This window comes from Bombina bombina, chromosome 2 (genome assembly GCF_027579735.1).
Source record: "Bombina bombina isolate aBomBom1 chromosome 2, aBomBom1.pri, whole genome shotgun sequence".
Taxonomy (NCBI): Eukaryota; Metazoa; Chordata; class Amphibia; order Anura; family Bombinatoridae; genus Bombina; species Bombina bombina.
The window spans coordinates 202,274,537-202,300,245 of NC_069500.1; the positions used below are offsets into that span (position 1 = coordinate 202,274,537).

Consider the following 25,709-nt stretch of genomic DNA (forward strand, 5'->3'; position numbering starts at 1 on the left):
TCAGACACCAAAAACATCACCTCCTCCATTCACAGAGGCAAAGAGAATGACTGGGGATTGTGTGTAGGGGAGTGACACTTAACAGCTTTGCTGTGGTGCTCTTTGCCTCCTCCTGTTGGCCAGGAGTGATATTCCCAACAGTAATTGATGACATTTTGGACTCACCATATCTTAGGAAAGATATATGATTATATACAGAAAAAATATAACATTTATGTATATACAATACTTTTTATGCATTATACATGAGAATGTATACTCTTTTTTTTACATTGTTGCTAAAAAAAAAATGTATGCTTACCTGATAAATTAATTTCCTTCTTGGCAGTGAAGTCCATGAAAACATTCATAACCTATGGGAAATACTTCACCTGGCCACCCCAAACAGAACACTGAAATATCCCTCCCACTTTCCCTACCCCCAAGTAATTCAAGCTGAGGGTAAGGAAAAGTAGAGAGATAAGAGGGGTATAGAGGTGCTAAGACTGCCGCCACTACACTAAATCAGGGCAGGTTTGTGGACCCTCACTTCCAAGAAGGAAATTAATTTATCAGGTAAGCATACATATTATTTTCCTTCTAATGGCAGTGAGAATCCACAAAAACATTCATAACCTATGGGAAATCAATACCCAAGATTAGGCGTACACCAATGTTAGGGAGGGAAAGTAGAAAATCCTTCTCCCAGTTGATGCCTCTGCTGATGAAAAAAAAACTATAGAAGAGAATAAAAAAGACCATGTAACAGTCCTAAAAAGCTGTTCAACTGAGAACAGCATTCAAGGAGGCCGAAGACGAGGCAAAGAATTACTGGGGAGGTAGGGGAAGTGGGAGGGATATTTCAATGTTCTGTTTGGGATGTCTTTGCCTCCTTCTGGTGGCCAGTTGAAGTATTTCCTATAGGTAATGAACGTTTTCTAGGACCCTCACTGCCATTAGAAGGAAATGCACTATGAACACCTAAGCTGCCTTAACTTATTCACCTCATCAACCCCCAGAGAGTTATGGGGATGTTTAGGTGATTAAGGAATACTAAATGCTGACCATCAATAATCACCTAATCAATCCCCATACAGGAATGGGGAGTGGTTAGGTGATTAAGGACCAACTAAATGTTTAACAACAATAATCACCTAATCAACCTCAATTACAGGTATGGGGTGGTTAGGTGATTAAGGCCTACTACATGCTAAACATCAATAATCACATAATCAACTACCATACAGGTATGGGGGTGGATAGGTGATTAAGGCCTACTACATGCTAAACAATAATAATCACCTAATCAACCCCCATACAGGTACAGGTCAATATTGGGTTTGGTTAGGGATTTTTTGGGTTGAGTTTTTTTTATTTTAAAGACCAGGCTTTTTTTATTTTAAATTTTAGTTCTTAGGATAGTTTTTTTTAGTTAGACTTTATTATTTTGAGGGGTGGGAGGTTACTTATTTTGTAGGGGGGAGGTCTTGTCATTTTCTATTTGTAAAAGAGCTGAATTGACTTTAGGGCAATGCCCTACAAAAAGGCCCTTTTTAAGGGCTATGGTAATTTATTTTTAGTGTTAGTTTTTTTTTCTGTAACTTAGTAATTTAAGGGTTTATTTTAGAGGGTGGTTAGGTGTTAGGTAGAGTAGTGTTAGATTGTGTTGGGGGTTGTGGCGGTTTAGGGGTTTATAGTGTAGGGTATATGTGGTGGGCTAGTGGCAGTATAGTAGGTTAAAAGTGTAGATGGGTACTTGCGGTATAGGGGTTAATAGTTTAGATAGGTACTTACGGTGGGTTAGTGGCGGTATAGGAGTTAATAGTTTAGATGGGTACTTGTGGTTGGCTAGTTGCGATATGGGGGTTAACAGCATAAGACACTGGTATGTGGTCGGTAGAGGGGTTAATAGAGTAAACCGGTACTTGCGGTGGGTATGTGGCAGTTTAGATATTTATTAGTGTAGTGTTAGTTTGGGATCGCAGGTACTTCAGTTTAGGGGAATTAAGATTAGTGGTTAGGCAGGGCAGTTATATTTCAAGGGATCGTTTACTATACATCGCAAATATGGGCGGTGATGCTGGGTGTTATCTATATCCAGGATCGCTGACCAATGGCATGTATAGTAAACGCCTCTCAGTGATGCTGCCTGTCAGTGGCTATATTGGGAATATTTTGACAGGTTCGCTAGACATAGCGGCGGATCCCTTGGAATATCTCGCCGCCTCTCAGCACTTTCAATCATCGGGGCCTTAGAGAGTACAATGGAAAATTATAATTGTATTAGTTCTACACCACTGCAAGTGTAAATTCTTCTGCTGGCTGTGTTTCCATCACCTGTCAATAGCCTGGACTTAAGTCTAGAAATGTTCAGAATAGGTGGGGATAACACAGGCTAAATTAGCTATTTCAAATGCCAAAATAAGGGTAAACAAGCTACTGTATACAATTTAATACAATCCAGCAGTTAAAATGGATAATTTGGAACAAATTAAAGGGAAGAAAATGTTTGTGTAAATTGTCGCTAATATTCACGCAAATTACAGCAAGTTTTCCTGCAGCACTTACCAAAAAAAAGTAGAGAAATTCAAGTGTTTTTACAGTTTTTTTTTTTTAATTTTCAGTATTTTAAAGGCATAAAAAAGAATATATATAATCATACCAAAAATAAAATGACGTATTATTCATTACAACTATTTTCCCCCCAAAAAATGATGTCTGGTTCTATTTCCTCCATTGCTTATAATGGTGCTCACCAACAAGTAGATGAACAATTACAGCGAGAAGTGTATTTGTATTCTCACTTGCTTTTTGAATGGCTTTCCAAGCCAATAGGGCACAAATAACAAAGGAATAAAAAGGGACAACTGAAACCAACAGCATCTTGCTCTAAACAGCTATGAGATTGTGACACATTTGCAGCGTATGGTTTGTGAAAAGTGGCTTCTGGATTTTTCCTGATTGCCTGTCGTTGGATATTGGAGACTCTTGTGGCTAAGGAGGAATTTCCCTGGAGGTTGTTGCAGGGAGCATCAGGCAGCTGGTGGCTACGACATTGAGTCTGCCTATTTGCCTTATCCCTCTATATAGTGCCATCTTACTTGTTAGTGACCCATTTGGGATTGTATCTGTTTCATAAATCACAGTCTAAGCCATGAGGCACCCTTTCATTTTTACTTTGTAGATACAATTGAAATGCACATCGGTGCTTTTCAATTTGAAACATTTTTGCAATGAACTTCCATTAACAAAAAAGCTAGTGTAAGTTAATACTGTTTTTCAGAGGCATACTCAAATATGCTGTGAGGGCACATGTACCAGTATTCAAACACCATGCCTGCCCAGGGAGCTCCCAGTGGTGTGTATTACATATGTGAAGACTTAAAGGGACATGAAACCCGCATACAATGTTAAACAACTTTTCTATTTACTTCTATTATTAAATTTGCCTCATTATCTTATTATCCTTTGTTGAAGAAACAGCACTGCACTACAGGGAGTACTAGGTGAGCCAATAACATGAGGCATACATGTGCAGCCACCAATCAGTAGCTCCTGAGCCTACCTAGGTATCCTTTTCAACAAAGAATACATAGAGAACAAAACAAATGAGATAATAGAAGTAATTTGGAAAGTTGTTTAAAATAATATCCTCTATCTGAATCATGAAAGATAAACTGAGTTTCATGTTCCTTTAATTTTTGTTATAGCCACTGCTGACTCTCTGCGGTTTCTATCGTTAGAAGGATCAGCAACATCTTCACCCACTACAGAGGCCTAATTTGTCACCTTCTTAATGCAGCTTCTTAATAATTAAACGTTATGCAAAAAAGAATCCGGATGAAACCGCTGTGGTTTTGAAATCTCAGTACTTCAACACTGAAGAATATTATTTCACAATCTGTAGCGATACAAAGAGAATCTCCAGGTTTCAAAAACTCTGCTTAGAAAACAATGTATTTCACCAATATCAACCTTAAAGGGACACTGAACCCAATTTTTTTTATTTTGTGATTCAGATAGAGCATGCAATTTTAAGCAACTTTCTAATTTACTCCTATTATCAATTCTTCTTCGTTCTCTTGCTATCTTTATTTGAAAAAGAAGGCATCTAAGCTATTTCTTTGGTTCAGACCCTGGGACAGCACTTGCTTATTGGTCGGTGAATTTATCCACCAATCAGCAAGAACAACCCAGGTTGTTCAACAAAAATGGGCCGGCTTCTGAACTTACAAAATTGATAATAGGAGTAAATTAGAAAGTTGCTTAAAATTGCATGCTCTATCTGAATCACAAAAGAAAAAAATTGGGTTCAGTGTCCCTTTAAGGGATGCTAAACCCAAATTTTTTCTTTCATGATTCAGACAGAGTACGTAATTTTAAGCAGCTTTCTAATTTACTCCTATTATCAAATTTACTTTGTTCTCTTGCTATCTTTATTTGAAAAGCAGGAATGTAAAGCTTAAGAGCCGAACCATTTTTGGTTCGGCACCTAGGTAGCGCTTGTTGATTAGTGGCTAAATGTAGCAATCTGCAAACACTGGCCAGGGTGCTGGACCAAAAATGGGCCGGCTCCTAAGCTTACATTCCTGCTTTTCAAATAAAGATATCAAAAGAATAAAGAAAAATTGATAATAGGAGTAAATTAGAAAGTTGCTTAAAATTGCATGTTTCATTTGAATCATGAAAAAAATGGATTTATTATCCCTTTAACAGTGTTGCTGTGTCCTTTGCCATCAAACTAAAGCAAGTTAACCCCTTAATGACCAAGGACGTACGCCACACGTCCTCAAAAAAAAGACAGTTAATGACCGAGGACGTGTGGCGTACGTCCTTGGTCTGGAAAGCAGCTGGAAGCGATCCTGCTCGCTTCCAGCTGCTTTCCGGTTATTGCAGTGATGCCTCGATATGGAGGCATCCTGTAATAACCCCCCTTGGCCATCCGATGCAGAGAGAGCCACTCTGTGGCCCTCTCTGCACCGGACATCGGTGGCCGGTATCGTTGGTGGGTGGGAGCAAGTCTGGGAGGCGGGTGGGCGGCCATCGATGTGCCGACTGGAGGGAAGGGGGGCGGGATCGGGGGCGGAACCGTCGGGAGCGCGCACGGGAGCGCGCGCGTGCACGGGGGGCGGCGGGCGGGCGCGTGCACGGGGCGGGAGCGGGAGGGAACCGCTACACTACAGAAAAATGAAGCTGCTAAAAGTTAAAATAAAATGTTTGTTAAAAGTTAAAAAACATAATTTATGTAAGAACTTACCTGATAAATTCATTTCTTTCATATTAGCAAGAGTCCATGAGCTAGTGACGTATGGGATATACATTCCTACCAGGAGGGGCAAAGTTTCCCAAACCTCAAAATGCCTATAAATACACCCCTCACCACACCCACAATTCAGTTTAACGAATAGCCAAGAAGTGGGGTGATAAAAAAGTGCGAAAGCATATAAAATAAGGAATTGGAATAATTGTGCTTTATACAAAATCATAACCACCACAAAAAAAGGGCGGGCCTCATGGACTCTTGCTAATATGAAAGAAATGAATTTATCAGGTAAGTTCTTACATAAATTATGTTTTCTTTCATGTAATTAGCAAGAGTCCATGAGCTAGTGACGTATGGGATAATGACTACCCAAGATGTGGATCTTTCCACACAAGAGTCACTAGAGAGGGAGGGATAAAATAAAGACAGCCAATTCCTGCTGAAAATAATCCACACCCAAAATAAAGTTTAACGAAAAACATAAGCAGAAGATTCAAACTGAAACCGCTGCCTGAAGTACTTTTCTACCAAAAACTGCTTCAGAAGAAGAAAATACATCAAAATGGTAGAATTTAGTAAAAGTATGCAAAGAGGACCAAGTTGCTGCTTTGCAGATCTGGTCAACCGAAGCTTCATTCCTAAACGCCCAGGAAGTAGATACTGACCTAGTAGAATGAGCTGTAATTCTCTGAGGCGGAATTTTACCCGACTCAACATAGGCAAGATGAATTAAAGATTTCAACCAAGATGCCAAAGAAATGGCAGAAGCTTTCTGGCCTTTCCTAGAACCGGAAAAGATAACAAATAGACTAGAAGTCTTACGGAAAGATTTCGTAGCTTCAACATAATATTTCAAAGCTCTAACAACATCCAAAGAATGCAACGATTTCTCCTTAGAATTCTTAGGATTAGGACATAATGAAGGAACCACAATTTCTCTACTAATGTTGTTGGAATTCACAACTTTAGGTAAAAATTCAAAAGAAGTTCGCAACACCGCCTTATCCTGATGAAAAATCAGAAAAGGAGACTCACAAGAAAGAGCAGATAATTCAGAAACTCTTCTAGCAGAAGAGATGGCCAAAAGGAACAAAACTTTCCAAGAAAGTAATTTAATGTCCAATGAATGCATAGGTTCAAACGGAGGAGCTTGAAGAGCTCCCAGAACCAAATTCAAACTCCAAGGAGGAGAAATTGACTTAATGACAGGTTTTATACGAACCAAAGCTTGTACAAAACAATGAATATCAGGAAGAATAGCAATCTTTCTGTGAAAAAGAACAGAAAGAGCAGAGATTTGTCCTTTCAAAGAACTTGCGGACAAACCCTTATCTAAACCATCCTGAAGAAACTGTAAAATTCTCGGTATTCTAAAAGAATGCCAAGAAAAATGATGAGAAAGACACCAAGAAATATAAGTCTTCCAGACTCTATAATATATCTCTCGAGATACAGATTTACGAGCCTGTAACATAGTATTAATCACGGAGTCAGAGAAACCTCTTTGACCAAGAATCAAGCGTTCAATCTCCATACCTTTAAATTTAAGGATTTCAGATCCTGATGGAAAAAAGGGCCTTGTGACAGAAGGTCTGGTCTTAACGGAAGAGTCCACGGTTGGCAAGAGGCCATCCGGACAAGATCCGCATACCAAAACCTGTGAGGCCATGCCGGAGCTACCAGCAGAACAAACGAGCATTCCTTCAGAATCTTGGAGATTACTCTTGGAAGAAGAACTAGAGGCGGAAAGATATAGGCAGGATGATACTTCCAAGGAAGTGATAATGCATCCACTGCCTCCGCCTGAGGATCCCGGGATCTGGACAGATACCTGGGAAGTTTCTTGTTTAGATGGGACGCCATCAGATCTATTTCTGGAAGTTCCCACATTTGAACAATCTGAAGAAATACCTCTGGGTGAAGAGACCATTCGCCCGGATGCAACGTTTGGCGACTGAGATAATCCGCTTCCCAATTGTCTACACCTGGGATATAAACCGCAGAGATTAGACAGGAGCTGGAATCCGCCCAAACCAAGATTCGAGATACTTCTTTCATAGCCAGAGGACTGTGAGTCCCTCCTTGATGATTGATGTATGCCACAGTTGTGACATTGTCTGTCTGAAAACAAATGAACGATTCTCTCTTCAGAAGAGGCCAAAACTGAAGAGCTCTGAAAATTGCACGGAGTTCCAAAATATTGATCGGTAATCTCACCTCCTGAGATTCCCAAACTCCTTGTGCCGTCAGAGATCCCCACACAGCTCCCCAACCTGTGAGACTTGCATCTGTTGAAATTACAGTCCAGGTCGGAAGCACAAAAGAAGCCCCCTGAATTAAACGATGGTGATCTGTCCACCATGTTAGAGAGTGTCGAACAATCGGTTTTAAAGATATTAATTGAGATATCTTCGTGTAATCCTTGCACCATTGCTTCAGCATACAGAGCTGAAGAGGTCGCATGTGAAAACGAGCAAAGGGGATCGCGTCCGATGCAGCAGTCATAAGACCTAGAATTTCCATGCATAAGGCTACCGAAGGGAATGATTGTGACTGAAGGTTTCGACAAGCTGTAATCAACTTTAGACGTCTCTTGTCTGTTAAAGACAGAGTCATGGACACTGAATCCATCTGGAAACCCAGAAAGGTTACCCTTGTCTGAGGAATCAAAGAACTTTTTGGTAAATTGATCCTCCAACCATGATCTTGAAGAAACAACACAAGTCGATTCGTATGAGATTCTGCTAAATGTAAAGACTGAGCAAGTACCAAGATATCGTCCAAATAAGGAAATACCACAATACCCTGTTCTCTGATTACAGACAGAAGGGCACCGAGAACCTTTGTAAAAATTCTTGGAGCTGTAGCTAGGCCAAACGGCAGAGCCACAAATTGGTAATGCTTGTCCAGAAACGAGAATCTCAGGAACTGATAATGATCTGGATGAATCGGAATATGCAGATATGCATCCTGTAAATCTATCGTGGACATATAATTCCCTTGCTGAACAAAAGGTAAGATAGTCCTTACAGTTACCATCTTGAACGTTGGTATCCTTACATAACGATTCAATATTTTTAGATCCAGAACTGGTCTGAAAGAATTCTCCTTCTTTGGTACAATGAAGAGATTTGAATAAAACCCCATCCCCTGTTCCGGAACTGGAACTGGCATAATTACTCCAGTCAACTCTAGATCTGAAACACATTTCAGAAATGCTTGAGCTTTTACTGGATTTACTGGGACACGGGAAAGAAAAAATCTCTTTGCAGGAGGTCTCAACTTGAAACCAATTCTGTACCCTTCTGAAACAATGCTCTGAATCCAAAGATTGTGAACAGAATTGATCCAAATTTCCTTGAAAAAACGTAACCTGCCCCCTACCAGCTGAGCTGGAATGAGGGCCGCACCTTCATGTGGACTTAGAAGCAGGCTTTGCCTTTCTAGCTGGCTTGGATTTATTCCAGACTGGAGATGGTCTCCAAACTGAAACTGCTCCTGAGGATGAAGGATCAGGCTTTTGTTCTTTGTTGAAACGAAAGGAACGAAAACGATTATTAGCCCTGTTTTTACCTTTAGATTTTTTAGCCTGTGGTAAAAAAGTTCCTTTCCCACCAGTAACAGTTGAAATAATGGAATCCAACTGAGAACCAAATAATTTGTTACCCTGGAAAGAAATGGAAAGTAAAGTTGATTTAGAAGCCATATCAGCATTCCAAGTTTTAAGCCATAAAGCTCTTCTAGCTAAAATAGCTAGAGACATAAACCTGACATCAACTCTGATAATATCAAAAATGGCATCACAGATAAAATTATTAGCATGCTGAAGAAGAATAATAATATCATGAGAATCACGATGTGTTACTTGTTGCGCTAAAGTTTCCAACCAAAAAGTTGAAGCTGCAGCAACATCAGCCAAAGATATAGCAGGTCTAAGAAGATTACCTGAACACAGATAAGCTTTTCTTAGAAAGGACTCAATTTTCCTATCTAGAGGATCCTTAAACGAAGTACCATCTGACGTAGGAATAGTAGTACGTTTAGCAAGGGTAGAAATAGCCCCATCAACTTTAGGGATCTTGTCCCAAAATTCTAATCTGTCAGACGGCACAGGATATAATTGCTTAAAACGTTTAGAAGGAGTAAATGAATTACCCAAATTATCCCATTCTTTGGAAATTACTGCAGAAATAGCATTAGGAACAGGAAAAACTTCTGGAATAACCACAGGAGCTTTAAATACCTTATCTAAACGTTTAGAATTAGTATCAAGAGGACCAGAATCCTCTATTTCTAAAGCAATTAGAACTTCTTTAAGTAAAGAACGAATAAATTCCATTTTAAATAAATATGAAGATTTATCAGCATCAACCTCAGAGACAGAATCCTCTGAACCAGAGGAGTCATCAGAATCAGAATGATGATGTTCATTTAAAAATTCATCTGTAGGGAGAGAAGTTTTAAAAGATTTTTTACGTTTACTAGAAGGAGAAATAACAGACATAGCCTTCTTTATGGATTCAGAAACAAAATCTCTTATATTATCAGGAACATTCTGCACCTTAGATGTTGAGGGAACTGCAACAGGCAATGGTACTTTACTAAAGGAAATATTATCTGCTTTAACAAGTTTGTCATGACAATCAATACAAACAACAGCTGGAGAAATAGCTACCAAAAGTTTACAGCAGATACACTTAGCTTTGGTAGATTCAGCACTTGACAGCGATTTTCCTGTAGTATCTTCTGGCTCAGATGCAACGTGAGACATCTTGCAATATGTAAGAGAAAAAACAACATATAAAGCAAAATTGATCAAATTCCTTAAATGACAGTTTCAGGAATGGGAAAGAATGCCAAAGAACAAGCTTCTAGCAACCAGAAGCAATAAAAAATGAGACTTAAATAATGTGGAGACAAAAGTGACGCCCATATTTTTTCCAAAAATGACGCCACATCCGGAACGCCGACATTTTTGGCGCGAAATAACGTCAAAGAATGACGCAACTTCCGGCGACACGTATGACGCCGGAAACGGAAATAGAATTTTTGCGCCAAAAAAGTCCGCGCCAAGAATGACGCAATAAAATGAAGCATTTTCAGCCCCCGCGAGCCTAACAGCCCACAGGGAAAAAGTCAAATTTTAAGGTAAGAAAAAATGGTCAAATCAAAATGCATTATCCCAAATATGAAACTGACTGTCTGAAAATAAGGAAAGTTGAACATTCTGAGTCAAGGCAAATAAATGTTTGAATACATATATTTAGAACTTTATAAACAAAGTGCCCAACCATAGCTTGGAGTGTCACAGAAAATAAGACTTACTTACCCCAGGACACTCATCTACATATAGCAGATAGCCAAACCAGTACTGAAACGAGAATCAGCAGAGGTAATGGTATATATAAGAGTATATCGTCGATCTGAAAAGGGAGGTAAGAGATGAATCTCTACGACCGATAACAGAGAACCTATGAAATAGACCCCTTAGAAGGAGATCACTGCATTCAAATAGGCAATACTCTCCTCACATCCCTCTGACATTCACTGCACGCTGAGAGGAAAACCGGGCTCCAACTTGCTGCGGAGCGCATATCAACGTAGAATCTAGCACAAACTTACTTCACCACCTCCATCGGAGGCAAAGTTTGTAAAACTGAATTGTGGGTGTGGTGAGGGGTGTATTTATAGGCATTTTGAGGTTTGGGAAACTTTGCCCCTCCTGGTAGGAATGTATATCCCATACGTCACTAGCTCATGGACTCTTGCTAATTACATGAAAGAAATGAACAGCTAAGGGATCTGGAAGGGGTGGGGGGATGGTCTTGGGGGGGGGGGAAGCTACACTACAGAAAAGGGCATTTTTAAAAAAAAAAAAGGCACATTTGTTACTAAACTGGGTACTGGCAGACAGCTGCCAGTACCCAAGATGGCGCCCATTAAGGCAGAGGGGGAGGGTTAGAGAGCTGTTTGCTGGGGGATCAGTGAGGTTGGGGACTAAGGGGGGATCCTACACAGAAGCATATGTAAATATGCCAAAAAAAAAAAAACCCAAAAAAGCCCAAGTATAGCTTTTATTTTAGTACTGGCAGAGTTTGTGGGGTGGGGGAGGGAAGAGAGCTGTTTGGGAGGGATCAGGGGGTCTCATGTTTCAGGTGGGAGGCTGAGCTCTACACTAAAGCTAAAATTAACCCTGCAAGCTACATAATTAACCCATTCACTGCTAGCCATAATACACGTGTGAAATGCAGCGGCATTTGGCGGCCTTCTAATTACCAAAAAGCAACGCCAAAGCCATATATGTCTGCTATTTCTGAACAAAGGGGATCCCAGAGAAGCATTTACAACCATTTGTGCCATAATTGCACAAGCTGTTTGTAAATGATTTCAGTGAGAAACCTAAAATTGTGAAAAATTTAACGTTTTTTTTAATTTGATCGCATTTGGCGGTGAAATGGTGGCATGAAATATACCAAAATTGGCTTAGATCAATACTTGGGGTTGTCTACTACACTACACTAAAGCTAAAAGTATCCCTAAAAGCTCCCTACATGCTCCATAATTAACCCCTCCACTGCTGGGTATAATACACGTGTAGTGCGCAGTGGCATTTAGCAGCCTTCTAATTACTAAAAAGCAACGCCAAAGCCATATATGTCTGCTATTTCTGAACAAAGGGGATCCCAGAGAAGCATTTACAACCATTTAAGCCTTAATTGCACAAGCTGTTTGTAAATAATTTCAGTGAGAAACCAAAAGTTTGTGAAAAAATTAGTAAAAAAAGTGAACGATTTTTTATATTTAATCGCATTTGGCGGTGAAATGGTGGCATGAAATATACCAAAATGGGCCTAGATGAATACTTTGGGATGTCTACTAAAAAAAAATATATACATGTCAATGGATATTCAGAGATTCCTGAAAGATATTAGTGTTCTAATGTAACTAGCGCTAATTTTGAAAAATAATGGTTTGGAAATAGCAAAGTGCTACTTGTATTTATGGCCCTATAACTTACAAAAAAAGCAAAGAGCATGTAAACATTGGGTATTTCTAAACTCAGGACAAAATTTAGAAACTATTTAGCATGGGTGTTTTTTGGTGGTTGTAGATGTGTAACAGATTTTGGGGGTCAAAGTTAGAAAAAGTGTGTTTTTTTCAATTTTTTCCTCATATTTTATAATTTTTTTTATAGTAAATTATAAGATATGATGAAAATAATGGTATCTTTAGAAAGTCCATTTAATGGCGAGAAAAACGGTATATAATATGTGTGGGTACAGTAAATGAGTAAGAGGAAAATTACAGCTAAACACAAACACAGCAGAAATGTAAAAAATAGCCTTGGTCCCAAACGGACAGAAAATGGAAAAGTGCTGTGGTCATTAAGGGGTTAAAGTATGATAAATGTCTCACCTGGCGCTTGAATAATATGGATTCCCTTCTTCTTCAAACCTCTTAATTATTGGTTCCTTCAAGGCAGCTTCTTCTGATGCTGAAAACTGCATGAAAATAAATAGGAGGTTGTAGAAAATATAAATGATTTCAATGCTCAATAAGTCTTGAAGCATGTAAGTCATGTAAATATAAGATGAAAAAAGCAATCTTTATACAATCTGATACAGTCAGTAAGGACAGGGAAGTGAGATTCTTAAAGGGACATGAAACCCAAAACATTTGATTAAGATAGAGAATATAATTTTAAAAATGTTTCCAATTTACTTATATTATTACATCATTCTTATGTTATTCTTTGTTAAAGAAATATCCAGATAAGTAGCGTGCACATATATGAAGCACTACATAGCAGGAAATAGTGCTGCCATCTAGAGATCTTGCTAATGTATAACATTGTTGCAAAACTGCTGCCATATAGTGCTACAGACTCGTGCACACTCCTGACCTTACATTCCTGCTTTTTAGCAAAGCATATCAAGAAAACAAAGATGATTTGATAAAAGAAGAAAAATTGGAAAGTTGTTTAAAATTTTATGTTCTATTCGAATCATGAAACAAAAAACATAATTTATGCATACCAGAGAAATTCCTTTTCTTCCTGGCAGGGATAGTCCACGACTTAATTCCTTACTGTTGGGAAATAAAACACCTGGCCACCAGGAGGAGGCAAAGACAACCCAGCCAAAGGCTTAAATATACCTCCCACTTCCCCTATCCCCCCCAGTCATTCTGCCGAGGGAACAAGGAAAAGTAGGAGAAATATCAGGGTATAAAAGGTGCCAGAAGAAATAATATAAAAAGGGAGCCGCCCATCAAAAACATAAATTACGGGCAGGGTTGCGGACTCTCCCTGCCAGGAAGGGAAGGATATTATCTGGTAAGCATAAATTATGTTTTCCTTCCACAACTTCATTCTTTACTGTTGGGAAAACTAAACCCAAGCTCCAGAGGACACTGAATGAATAACAGGAGGGAACAGAAAAAAGAGGCGGACCCTATTCTGAGGGCACCAAAGCCTGCAAAACTTTTCTCCAGAAAGCTGCTTCAGCCGTAGCAAACACATCAAACTTGTAAAATTTAGAAAAAGTGTGCAAGGAGGACCAGGTAGTCAGTCGCCATACAAATCTGATCTATTGAGGCTTCGTTCTTAAAAGCCCAAGAGGAAGCCACTGCTCTAGTGGAATGAGCCGTTATCTTCTCAGGAGGCTGTCGCCCGCTGTCTCAGAAACTAAGCGGATGACACTCCTCAAACAGAAAGATAGGGAAGTCGTAGTAGCCTTCAGCCCCTTACGCTTCCCAGCATAGATGACAAACAAAGAGGCAGATTGTCTGAATTCCTTAGTAGCCTGAAGATAGAACTTCAAGGCACAAACCACATCTAGATTGTGAAGCAAATGTTCCTTCGCTGAAGAAGGATTAGGACACAAGGAAGGAACAACAATTTCTTTATTAATGTTACGATTCGACACAACCTTAGGGAGGAACCTTAGTTTAGTACGTAAAACCTTATCAGCATGAAAAACCAGATAAGGGGGGTCTCATTGCAAAGCAGAGATCTCACAAACTCTGTGTGCAGAGACAATAGACAACAAAAAAATAACCTTCCAAGATAACAATGTAACTGTCAACAGTATGCATATGCTCAAATTGAGCTGCAAAACACTAAGAACAAGATTGAGACTCCAAGACGGAGCCCCAGATCTAAACACAGGTCTGATCATAGCCAGAGCCTTAACAAAGACTGCACCTCTGGAAGCTCGGCCAATCTTTTGTGCAGTAACACCGACAGGGCCGATATCTGTCCCTTCAGGGAACTAGCAGATAAACCCTTCTCCAGTCCATCCTGGAGAAAAGCTAAAATTCTGGCAACCTTAACCTTATGCCAGGAAAAGTAACACCAGGACAAGTAAGTCCTCCACACTTTATGGTAGATACAATGAGTAACTGGCTTATGAGCTTGAACCAGAGGGTAGATAACACTCTCAAAAAACCCTCTCTTGGCTAAGACTAAGCGTTCAATCTCCACGCAGTCAGCCTCAGAGAATCTAGATTTTGATATACGAAGGGACCCTGTATCAGCAGATCTCTGGGATAAGGTAACCTCCACTGAGGAGATGAAGACATCCCCACCAGATCCGCAAACCACGTCCTTCATGGCCACGACTAAGCAATCACAATCACTGATGCTCGCTCCTGCTTGATGCAAGCCACCACACGAGGGAGAAGTGGTAATGGAGGAAAAAGATATACGAGTATGGACCTCCATGGTATTGATAGGGAATCTATCAGTTCCGCCTGAGGATCCCTCGACCCATACCTGGGTAGCTTGGTATTGAGGCGTGATGCCATGAGATCTATCTCCGGCGTCCCCCACTCACTGCATATCTCTGCAAACACCTCTGGGTGAAAAGATTGCCTGCTGAGGAAGTCCGCTTGCCAGTTGTCCACACCCGGAATGTGGATCGCTGACAGCGTACATCTGCGAGTCTCCGCCCACTCTAGTATCTGAGATACTTCTCTCATCGCCAGGAAACTTCTTGTTCCCCCCTGATGGTTGATGTAGGTAACTGGGGTTATATTACCTGATTGGAATCTGATAAACTGGGACAAACCCAAAAGGGGCCAAAGCCTTCAAGGCATTGAAGATTGCCTGGAGTTCCAATATATTGATCGGAAGGGAGAACTCTTCCTGAATCCACAGACCTTGTGCCTTCTTGGCACTCCAAATGGCTCCCCAGCCTGAAAGGCTTGCGTAGTCACAATCTCCCAGGACGGTCTCAAGAAGCACGTGCCTTGGGACAGATGATCTGGACAGAGTCACCAGGAGAGCGAGTCTCTCGACAGGTTGTCCAGCACAATCTGTTGAGACAGATCTGAATGGACGCCGTTCCATTGTCTCAGGATGCATAGTCATAAGTTAGAAATAGAATCTGGCAAAAGGAATGATGTCTATACAGGACACAATGAGTCCGATCACCTCCATACACTGAGCCACTGAGGGTCTCGAGAAGGCCAAGAGGGCAAGACATGCAGAAGTTAGCTTGCAAAGTCTCTGATCTATGAGGAATATTCTCATAGATATGGAGTCTATTATAGTTCCCAGGAAATTCACCCTTGTACTTGGAATAAGAGAACTCTTTTCCAAGTTTATCTTCCATCCATGTGATCGAAGAAGATTGAGAAGGGACTCCAAATGTTCTTCCGCTAGACGAAGAGATGGTGTCTGTACCAATATATCATCCAGGTAAGGTGCTACTGCAATACCTCGTGTTGTGGCAACGGCTAGAAGAGCTCTCAGAACCTTCGAAAATATCCTTGGAGCAGTAGCTAGGCCAAACGGAAGAGCTATGAACTGGAAGTGCTGGTCCAGAAAAGCAAACCTCAGGAACTGAAAATGTTCCCTGTGTATCGGGACGTGAAGGTATGCATCCTTCAGGTCTATTATGGTCATAAACTATCCTTCCTGAACCAGAGGAAGGATTGACCAAATTGTCTCCATCTTGAAAGAGGGGACAAAAATGTCCTTCCTTCTTTGGAACCACGAAAAAGGTTTGAATAAAACCCCAAACCTCTTTCTGCTGTAGGTACCGGGACAATTACTCCTAAAGAGGAGAGATCCCATACGCAACCTAAGAAGGAAGCCCTCTTTTTTGGTCTTGTAGACAGACTGGAAAGTTGGAATCTCCCCCTGGGCGGATGAGACTTGAATCCTATCCTGTATCCTTGAGATACAATCTCCAGGACCCGATACAATCTCCAGGACCCAAGGATCCTGTACATTCTGGAACCAAGCATCTGAAAAAAGAGACAGTCTGTCCCCTACCCGATCCCGGATCAGGAGTCACCCCTTCATGCCTGTTTGGACCTATTCCAGGACTGAGCCAGCTACCAAGTACCCTTGGGCTGCTCAGACTTGGATGAGGATTGCTGTCATTATGATTTGTCAGAACGAAAGTAACCAAAATTAGACAATTGCCGTCCCTTAGGCCTATTTATCTTGTCCTGTGGTAGGAAGGCACCCTTCCCTCCGGTAACCGTAGAAATAATGGAGTCCAGCCCTGGACCAAATAAAATCTTCCCACTGAAATGAAGAGAAAGGAGTCTGAATTTAGAAGTCATATCCGCAAACCAAGACTTCAACCAGAGAGCCCGGCGGGCTAGGACCACAAAGCCCGAAGCCTTTGCATTTATGCGAATAATCTGCATATTCACATCACAGATTAAAGAATTAGCAATTCTCAGTGCTTTAATTCTCTCCTGAATATCCTCGAGGGGATCCAGATTCCTGAGAAGTAGATGGCTCAGAAGGGCTAATAGCGCTATGAGTATTAGCAGGCATGTCTCCCTTCTTAGACTTTAGAACAGTGCTTAGGCAAATCGAACAAAATTGAGCAGGCGGGCAAACCACAGCCTCCTCACAATATAAACAGGAATTATTAGTCAGTACAGAAGGAGCGGAACCCTATAATGTAGTATCAGAGTCATCCATAGCTTTGTATATACTCACAGAAGGACAAACAAATGGAACCTTAATACTACCAATGGCAGGGGCACTCACCACCTCCTAAACCCAGACAGCTAACAGTGAACACGCTCTCAGGAATAATGTCTGCAGCAGGCTCTTAGGAAATTAAAGAGAACGCACCCGGTCACGTGGTGCTTAAGACAGGACTTCCCCTATTATGAAAAAGGGCGCTAAGCTATTATGAGCTGCGCAACACTTCAAAAACGAAAGTGAAACCTGTTTGTTCCAAGTCAAAAAACACACAGTCTACGAGACCAAAAAAACAGAATTTATGCTTACCTGATAAATTACTTTCTCCAACGGTGTGTCCGGTCCACGGCGTCATCCATTACTTGTGGGATATTCTCCTCCCCTACAGGGAAAGGCAAGGAGAGCACACAGCAAGAGCTGTCCATATAGTCCCTCCCAGGCTCCGCCCCCCCAGTCATTCGACCGACGGTTAGGAGAAAAAAAGGAGAAACTATAGGGTGCCGTGGTGACTGTAGTGTATAGAGAAAGAAATTTTTCAAACCTGATTAAAAAACCAGGGCGGGCCGTGGACCGGACACACCGTTGGAGAAAGTAATTTATCAGGTAAGCATAAATTCTGTTTTCTCCAACATTGGTATGTCCGGTCCACGGCGTCATCCATGACTTGTGGGAACCAATACCAAAGCTTTAGGACACAGATGAAGGGAGGGAGCAAATCATGTTACCTAAACAGAAGGCACCACGGCTTGCAAAACCTTTCTCCCAAAAATAGCCTCCGAGGAAGCAAAAGTATCAAATTTGTAGAATTTGGCAAAAGTGTGCAGAGAAGACCAAGTCGCTGCCTTACATAACTGATCAACAGAAGCCTCGTTCTTGAAGGCCCATGTGGAAGCCACAGCCCTAGCAGAGTGAGATGTGATTCGTTCAGGAGGCTGCCGTCCGGCAGTCTCATAAGCCAATCGGATAATGCTTTTCAGCCAGAAAGAAAGAGAGGTAGCAGTAGCTTTTTGTCCTCTCCTCTTACCAGAATAAACGACAAACAAAGAAGAAGTTTGTCTGAAATCCTTTGTTGCTTCTAAATAGAACTTTAAAGCACAGACTACATCTAAATTGTGTAACAAACGTTCCTTCTTTGAAACTGGATTCGGACACAAAGAAGGAACAACTATTTCCTGGTTAATATTCTTGTTGGAAACAACTTTTGGAAGAAAACCAGGCTTGGTACGCAAAACAACCTTATCTGAATGGAACACCAGATAGGGTGGATCACACTGCAAAGCAGATAGTTCAGAAACTCTTCTAGCAGAAGAAATAGCAACCAAAAACAGAACTTTCCAAGATAGTAACTTGATATCTATGGAATGTAAGGGTTCAAACTGAACCCCTTGAAGAACTGAAAGAACTAAATTTAGACTCCAGGGAGGAGTCAAAGGTCTGTAAACAGGCTTGATTCTGACCAAAGCCTGTACAAAAGCTTGTACATCTGGCACAGCTGCCATTCGTTTGTGTAACAACACGGATAAAGCAGAAATCTGTCCTTTTAGAGAACTCGCTGACAACCCTTTATCCAAACCCTCTTGGAGAAAGGAGAGAATCTTAGGAATTTTAATCTTACTCCAGGAGAATCCCTTGGATTCACACCAACAGATATATTTTTTCCATATTTTATGGTAAATCTTTCTAGTCACAGGTTTTCTGTCTTGAACCAGAGTATCTATCACTGAATTTGAAAACCCACGCTTGGATAAAATCAAGCGTTCAATTTCCAAGCAGTCAGCTGCAGAGAAACTAGATTTGGATGTTCTAATGGACCTTGTACTAGAAGATCCTGTCTCAAAGGTAGCTTCCATGGTGGAGCCGATGACATATTCACCAGGTCTGCATACCAAGTCCTGCGTGGCCACGCAGGAGCTATCAGAATCACCGAGGCCTTCTCCTGTTTGATCCTGGCTACGAGCCTGAGAAGGAGAGGGAACGGTGGAAACACATAAGCTAGGTTGAACGACCAAGGCGCCACTAATGCATCCACTAGAGTCGCCTTGGGATCCCTGGATCTGGACCCGTAGCAAGGAACCTTGAAGTTCTGACGAGACGCCATCAGATCCATGTCTGGAATGCCCCATAATTGAGTCAACTGGGCAAAGACCTCTGGGTGGAGTTCCCACTCCCCCGGATGGAAAGTCTGACGACTCAGATAATCCGCTTCCCAGTTGTCTACTCCTGGGATGTGAAATGCAGATAGATGGCAGGAGTGATCCTCCGCCCATTTGATGATCTTGGATACCTCTCTCATCGCCAAGGAACTCCTTGTTCCTCCCTGATGGTTGATGTAAGCTACAGTCGTCATGTTGTCTGACTGGAATCTTATGAATCCGGCCTTCACTAGTTGAGGCCAAGCCTGGAGAGCATTGAATATCGCTCTCAGTTCCAGGATGTTTATCGGAAGAAGAGACTCTTCCCGAGACCATAGACCCTGAGCTTTCAGGGAATCCCAGCCTAATAGACTGGCGTCGGTCGTGACAATGACCCACTCTGGTCTGCGGAAACTCATCCCCTGAGACAGGTGATCCTGATTCAACCACCAACGGAGTGAGTCTCTGGTCACCTGGTCTACTTGAATCTGTGGAGACAAGACTGCATAGTCCCCATTCCACTGATTGAGCATGCACAGATGTAATGGTCTTAGATGAATTCGAGCAAAAGGAACTATGTCCATTGCTGCAACCATCAATCCTACTACTTCCATGCACTGAGCTATGGAAGGCTGCAGAATAGAGTGAAGAACTTGACAAGAGTTTAGAAGCTTTGACTTTCTGACTTCTGTCAGGAAGATCTTCATTTCTAAAGAATCTATTATTTTTCCCAAAAGGGAACTCTTGTTGACGGAGACAGGGAACTCTTTTCTACGTTCACCTTCCACCCGTGAGATCTGAGAAAGGCTAGAACAATGTCTGTATGAGCCTTTGCCTTGGAAAGAGACGACGCTTGAATTAGAATGTCGTCTAGATAAGGTGCCACTGCAATGCCCCTCGGTCTTAGAACCGCCAGAAGGGACCCTAGCACCTTTGTGAAAATTCTGGGAGCAGTGGCTAAACCGAACGGAAGAGCCACGAACTGGTAATGTTTGTCCAGAAAGGCGAACCTTAGGAACTGATGATGATCTTTGTGGATAGGAATATGTAGGTACGCATCCTTTAAATCCACGGTAGTCATATATTGACCCTCCTGGATTGTAGGTAAAATTGTTCGAATGGTTTCCATTTTGAACGATGGAACTCTGAGAAATTTGTTTAGAATTTTTAAATCCAGAATTGGTCTGAAAGTTCCCTCTTTTTTTGGGAACTACAAACAGATTTGAGTAAAAACCCCTGACCTTGTTCCACAATGTAAGAATGCCTGTCTCTTTATTTGGTTTGAAGATAAGTGAGACATGTGGAACCTTCCCCTTGGGGGTAATTCCTTGAATTCTAGAAGATAACCCTGAGAGACTATTTCTAGTGCCCAGGGATCCTGAACATCTCTTGCCCAAGCCTGAGCAAAGAGAGAGAGTCTGCCCCCTACTAGATCCGGTCCCGGATCGGGGGCTACCCCTTCATGCTGTTTTGGTAGCAGCAGCAGGCTTCTTGGCCTGTTTACCCTTGTTCCAGCCTTGCATTGATTTCCAAGCTGGTTTGGTCTGGGAAGCATTACCCTCTTGTCTAGAGGCTGCAGAGTTGGAAGCCGGTCCGTTCCTGAAATTGCGAAAGGAACGAAAATTGGACTTATTCTTAGCCTTGAAAGGTCTATCTTGTGGGAGGGCATGGCCCTTTCACCCAGTGATGTCTGAAATAATCTCTTTCAATTCTGGCCCAAAAAGGGTCTTACCTTTGAAAGGGATATTAAGCAATTTTGTCTTGGAAGATACATCCGCCGACCAAGACTTTAGCCAGAGCGCTCTGCGCGCCACAATTGCAAACCCTGAATTTTTCGCTGCTAACCTCGCTAACTGCAAAGCGGCGTCTAAAATAAAGGAATTAGCTAACTTAAGTGCGTGAATTCTGTCCATGACTTCCTCATACGGAGTCTCCCTACTGAGCGACTTTTCCAGTTCCTCGAACCAGAACCACGCCGCTGTAGTGACAGGAATAATGCACAAAATAGGTTGAAGGAGGTAACCTTGCTGTACAAAAATCTTTTTAAGCAAACCCTCCAATTTTTTATCCATAGGATCTTTGAAAGCACAATTGTCCTCAATAGGAATGGTCGTGCGCTTGGCTAGAGTAGAAACCGCCCCCTCGACCTTAGGGACTGTTTGCCATGTGTCCTTCCTGGGGTCGACCATAGGGAACAATTTCTTAAATATAGGAGGAGGGACAAAAGGTATGCCTGGCTTCTCCCACTCCTTATTCACTATGTCCGCCACCCGTTTAGGTATCGGAAAAGCATCAGGGTGCACCGGGACCTCAAGGAACTTGTCCATCTTGCACAATTTTTCTGGGATGACCAGATTGTCACAATCATCCAGAGTAGATAGCACCTCCTTAAGTAATGCACGGAGATGCTCTAATTTAAATTTAAATGTCACAACATCAGGTTCTGCCTGCTGAGAAATTCTTCCTGTATCAGAAATTTCCCCATCTGACAAACCCTCCCTCACTGCCACTTCAGATTGGTGTGAGGGTATGACAGAAAAATTATCATCAGCGCCCTCCTGCTCTACAGTGTTTAAAACAGAGCAATCACGCTTTTTCTGAAATGCTGGCATTTTGGATAAAATATTAGCTATGGAGTTATCCATTACTGCCGTCAATTGTTGCATAGTAACAAGCATTGGCGCGCTAGAAGTACTAGGGGTCGCCTGCGCGGGCATAACTGGTATAGACACAGAAGGAGATGATGTAGAACTATGTCTACTTCCTTCATCTGAGGAATCATCCTGGGCAACTTTACTATTTGTGACAGTACTGTCCTTACTTTGTTTGGACGCTATGGCACAATTATCACACATATTTTAAAACATGATCTATCTGAAGGTACAGACATGTTAAACAGGCTTAAACTGGTTAATAAAGCACAAAAACCGTTTTAATACAAAACCGTTACTGTCTCTTTAAATGTTAAACAGGGCACTCTTTATTACTGAATATGTGAAAAACTATGAAGGAATTATCCAATCTTTACCAAATTCACCACAGTGTCTTAATGCATTCAAAGTATTGCACCCCAATTTTCAAGCTGTTAACCCTTAAAATGTGGAAACCAGAGCCGTTTACAATTTTAACCCCCTTACAGTCCCAGCCACAGCCTTTGCTGCGACTTCACCAATCCCAGGGGGGTATACGATACCAAATGAAGCCTTCTAGGAACGTTTTTAGTGGATTCCAGACCCTCACACATGCAGCTGCATGTACTGTACTCAAAAGTAACTGTGCAGTAATGGCGCGAAAATGAGGCTCTGCCTACTACAGAGAAAGGCCCTTCCTGACTGGGAAGGTGTCTTAACAAGTGCCTGGTGCTAAAAACGTTCCCCAATGTTATAAAAGTGTGAAATTCAACTTCAAACTGCAAATAATACTTAAATAAAGCAATCGATTTAGCCCCTAAAAGTGTCTACCAGTTTATAGCCCATAATAAGCCCTTTATTCTGTTTGAGACTAAGAAAATGGCTTACCGATCCCCATGAGGGAAAAATGACAGCCTTCCAGCATTACACAGTCTTGTTAAAAAATGGCTAGTCATACCTTGAGCAGAAAAGTCTGCAAACTGTTCCCCCCAACTGAAGTTCTCTCATCTCAACAGTCCTGTGTGGGAACAGCAATTGATTTTAGTTACTGCTGCTAAAATCATAATCCTCTTTTAAACAGAACTCTTCATCTCTTTCTGTTTCAGAGTAAATAGTACATACCAGTACTATTTTAAAATAACAAACTCTTGATAGAAGAATAAAAAACTACAACTAAACACCACAAACTCCTCACCATCCCCGTGGAGATGCTACTTGTTCAGAGCGGCAAGGAGAATGACGGGGGGGGCGGAGCCTGGGAGGGACTATATGGACAGCTCTTGCTGTGTGCTCTCCTTGCCTTTCCCTGTAGGGGAGGAGAATATCCCACAAGTAATGGATGACGCCGTGGACCGGACACACCAATGTTGGAGAAACTCTCACATTAAGCAGATATAAATCCCCAAGCTGTTCAAATAAACTCCCTGAAGGAGAGATAAACCCTTGATCCTATCGAGGTATAAAGGAGCCACACAGTGACCCAGTATAGCGTTTTAAATTGTATATATAAAAAAACGGTCTTACCCTCCAGGATCCATGCTGTGGAACAGGCACAGCCTCTCAAGTGTGAGAGTCTTGCAGCAGCGCTTTTGACATGGACTTGAGTTTGTAACAGCAAGCAGTGAAACTCGTCAACACTGATTGCTCAGGAGCTGTCAGCGACAGTCTGGATGGGTTAGCAGAAAAACTTTCCCTGCATCTCCAGACTCTAACTTTAATCAATACTCTCAATGAGAGGTTGACATGATTACTTAAAACTCCAGTCCTTTCTTGAAGGGAACATACCCATTACAGGACTATCCAAAACTTCTGACACTTCTCTGCCACCTCCTATAGTGACGAAAGGCAAAGAATGACTGGGGGATAGGGGAAGTGGGAGGGATATTTAAGCCTTTGGCTGGGGTGTCTTTGCTTCCTCCTGGTGGCCAGGTGTTGTATTTCCCAATAGTATGGAATGAAGTTGTGGACTCTCCCTGCCTTATGGAAGGAAAACATAAGTTATGCTTACCTGATAAATGTATTTCTCTTGTAGTGTATCCAGTCCACGGATCATCCATTACTTGTGGGATATTCTCTTTCCCAACAGGAAGTTGCAAGAGGATCACCCACAGCAGAGCTGCTATATAGCTCCTCCCCTCACTGCCATATCCAGTCATTCGACCGAAACAAGAAAAGAAAGGAGAAACCATAGGGTGCAGCGGTGACTGTAGTTTAATTAAAATTTAGACCTGCCTTAAAAGGACAGGGCGGGCCGTGGACTGGATACACTACAAGAGAAATAAATTTATCAGGTAAGCATAAATTATGTTTTCTCTTGTTAAGTGTATCCAGTCCACGGATCATCCATTACTTGTGGGATACCAATACCAAAGCTAAAGTACACGGATGATGGGAGGGACAAGGCAGGAACTTAAACGGAAGGAACCACTACCTGTAGAACCTTTCTCCCAAAAACAGCCTCCGAAGAAGCAAAAGTGTCAAATTTGTAAAATTTTGAAAAGGTGTGAAGCGAAGACCAAGTCGCAGCCTTGCAAATCTGTTCAACAGAGGCCTCATTTTTAAAGGCCCAGGTAGAAGCCACAGCTCTAGTAGAATGAGCTGTAATCCTTTCAGGGGGCTGCTGTCCAGCAGTCTCATAGGCTAAGCGTATTATGCTCCAAAGCTAAAAGGAGAGAGAGGTTGCCGAAGCTTTTTGACCTCTCCTCTGTCCAGAGTAAACGACAAACAGGGCAGATGTTTGACGAAAATCTTTAGCAGCCTGTAAGTAAAACTTCAAGGCACGGACTACGTCCAGATTATGCAAAAGACGTTCCTTCTTTGAAGAAGGATTAGGACACAATGATGGAACAACAATCTCTTGATTGATATTCCTGTTAGAAACCACCGTAGGCAAAAACCCAGGTTTGGTACGCAGAACTACCTTGTCTGAATGAAAAATCAGATAAGGAGAATCACATTGTAAGGCAGATAACTCAGAGACTCTTCGAGCCGAGGAAATAGCCATCAAAAACAGAACTTCCCAAGATAAAAGTTTAATATCAATGGAATGAAGGGGTTCAAACGGAACTCCCTGAAGAACTTTAAGAACCAAGTTTAAGCTCCACGGGGGAGCAACAGTTTTAAACACAGGCTTAATCCTAACCAAAGCCTGACAAAATGCCTGGACGTCTGGAACTTCTGCCAGACCCTTGTGCAAAAGAATAGACAGAGCAGAGATCTGTCCTTTTAAAGAACTAGCTGATAAGCCTTTGTCCAAACCCTCTTGGAGAAAGGACAATATCCTAGGAATCCTAACCTTACTCCATGAGTAACTCTTGGATTCACACCAATAAAGATATTTACGCCATATCTTATGATAAATTTTCCTGGTAACAGGCTTCCGAGCCTGTATTAAGGTAACAATGACTGACTCGGAGAAGCCACGCCTTGATAGAATCAAGCGTTCAATCTCCATGCAGTCAGTCTCAGAGAAATTAGATTTTGATGATTGAAAGGACCTTGTATTAGAAGGTCCTGCCTCAGAGGCAGAGTCCATGGTGGAAGAGATGACATGTCCACTAGGTCTGCATACCAGGTCCTGCGTGGCCACGCAGGCGCTATTAGAATCACCGATGCTCTCTCCTGTTTGATTATGGCAATCAGTCGAGGTAGCAGAGGAAACGGTGGAAACACATAGGCCAGGTTGAAGAACCAAGGAGCTGCTAGAGCATCTATCAGCGTTGCTCCCGGGTCCCTGGACCTGGATCCGTAAC

The 25,709-nt window shown here is 41.8% G+C and overlaps 1 protein-coding gene across 1 annotated transcript in view; it reads right to left on the reverse strand.

The window, feature by feature from the left end:
- Positions 1–25,709, reverse strand: part of MCCC2 (methylcrotonyl-CoA carboxylase subunit 2) — a 248,697-nt gene that overhangs the window by 41,693 nt on the left and 181,295 nt on the right. The window contains exon 16 of the mRNA XM_053701441.1: positions 12,659–12,744. Within this exon, the coding sequence (XP_053557416.1) occupies positions 12,659–12,744 (86 nt within the window). The remainder of the gene's footprint in view (positions 1–12,658; positions 12,745–25,709) is intronic.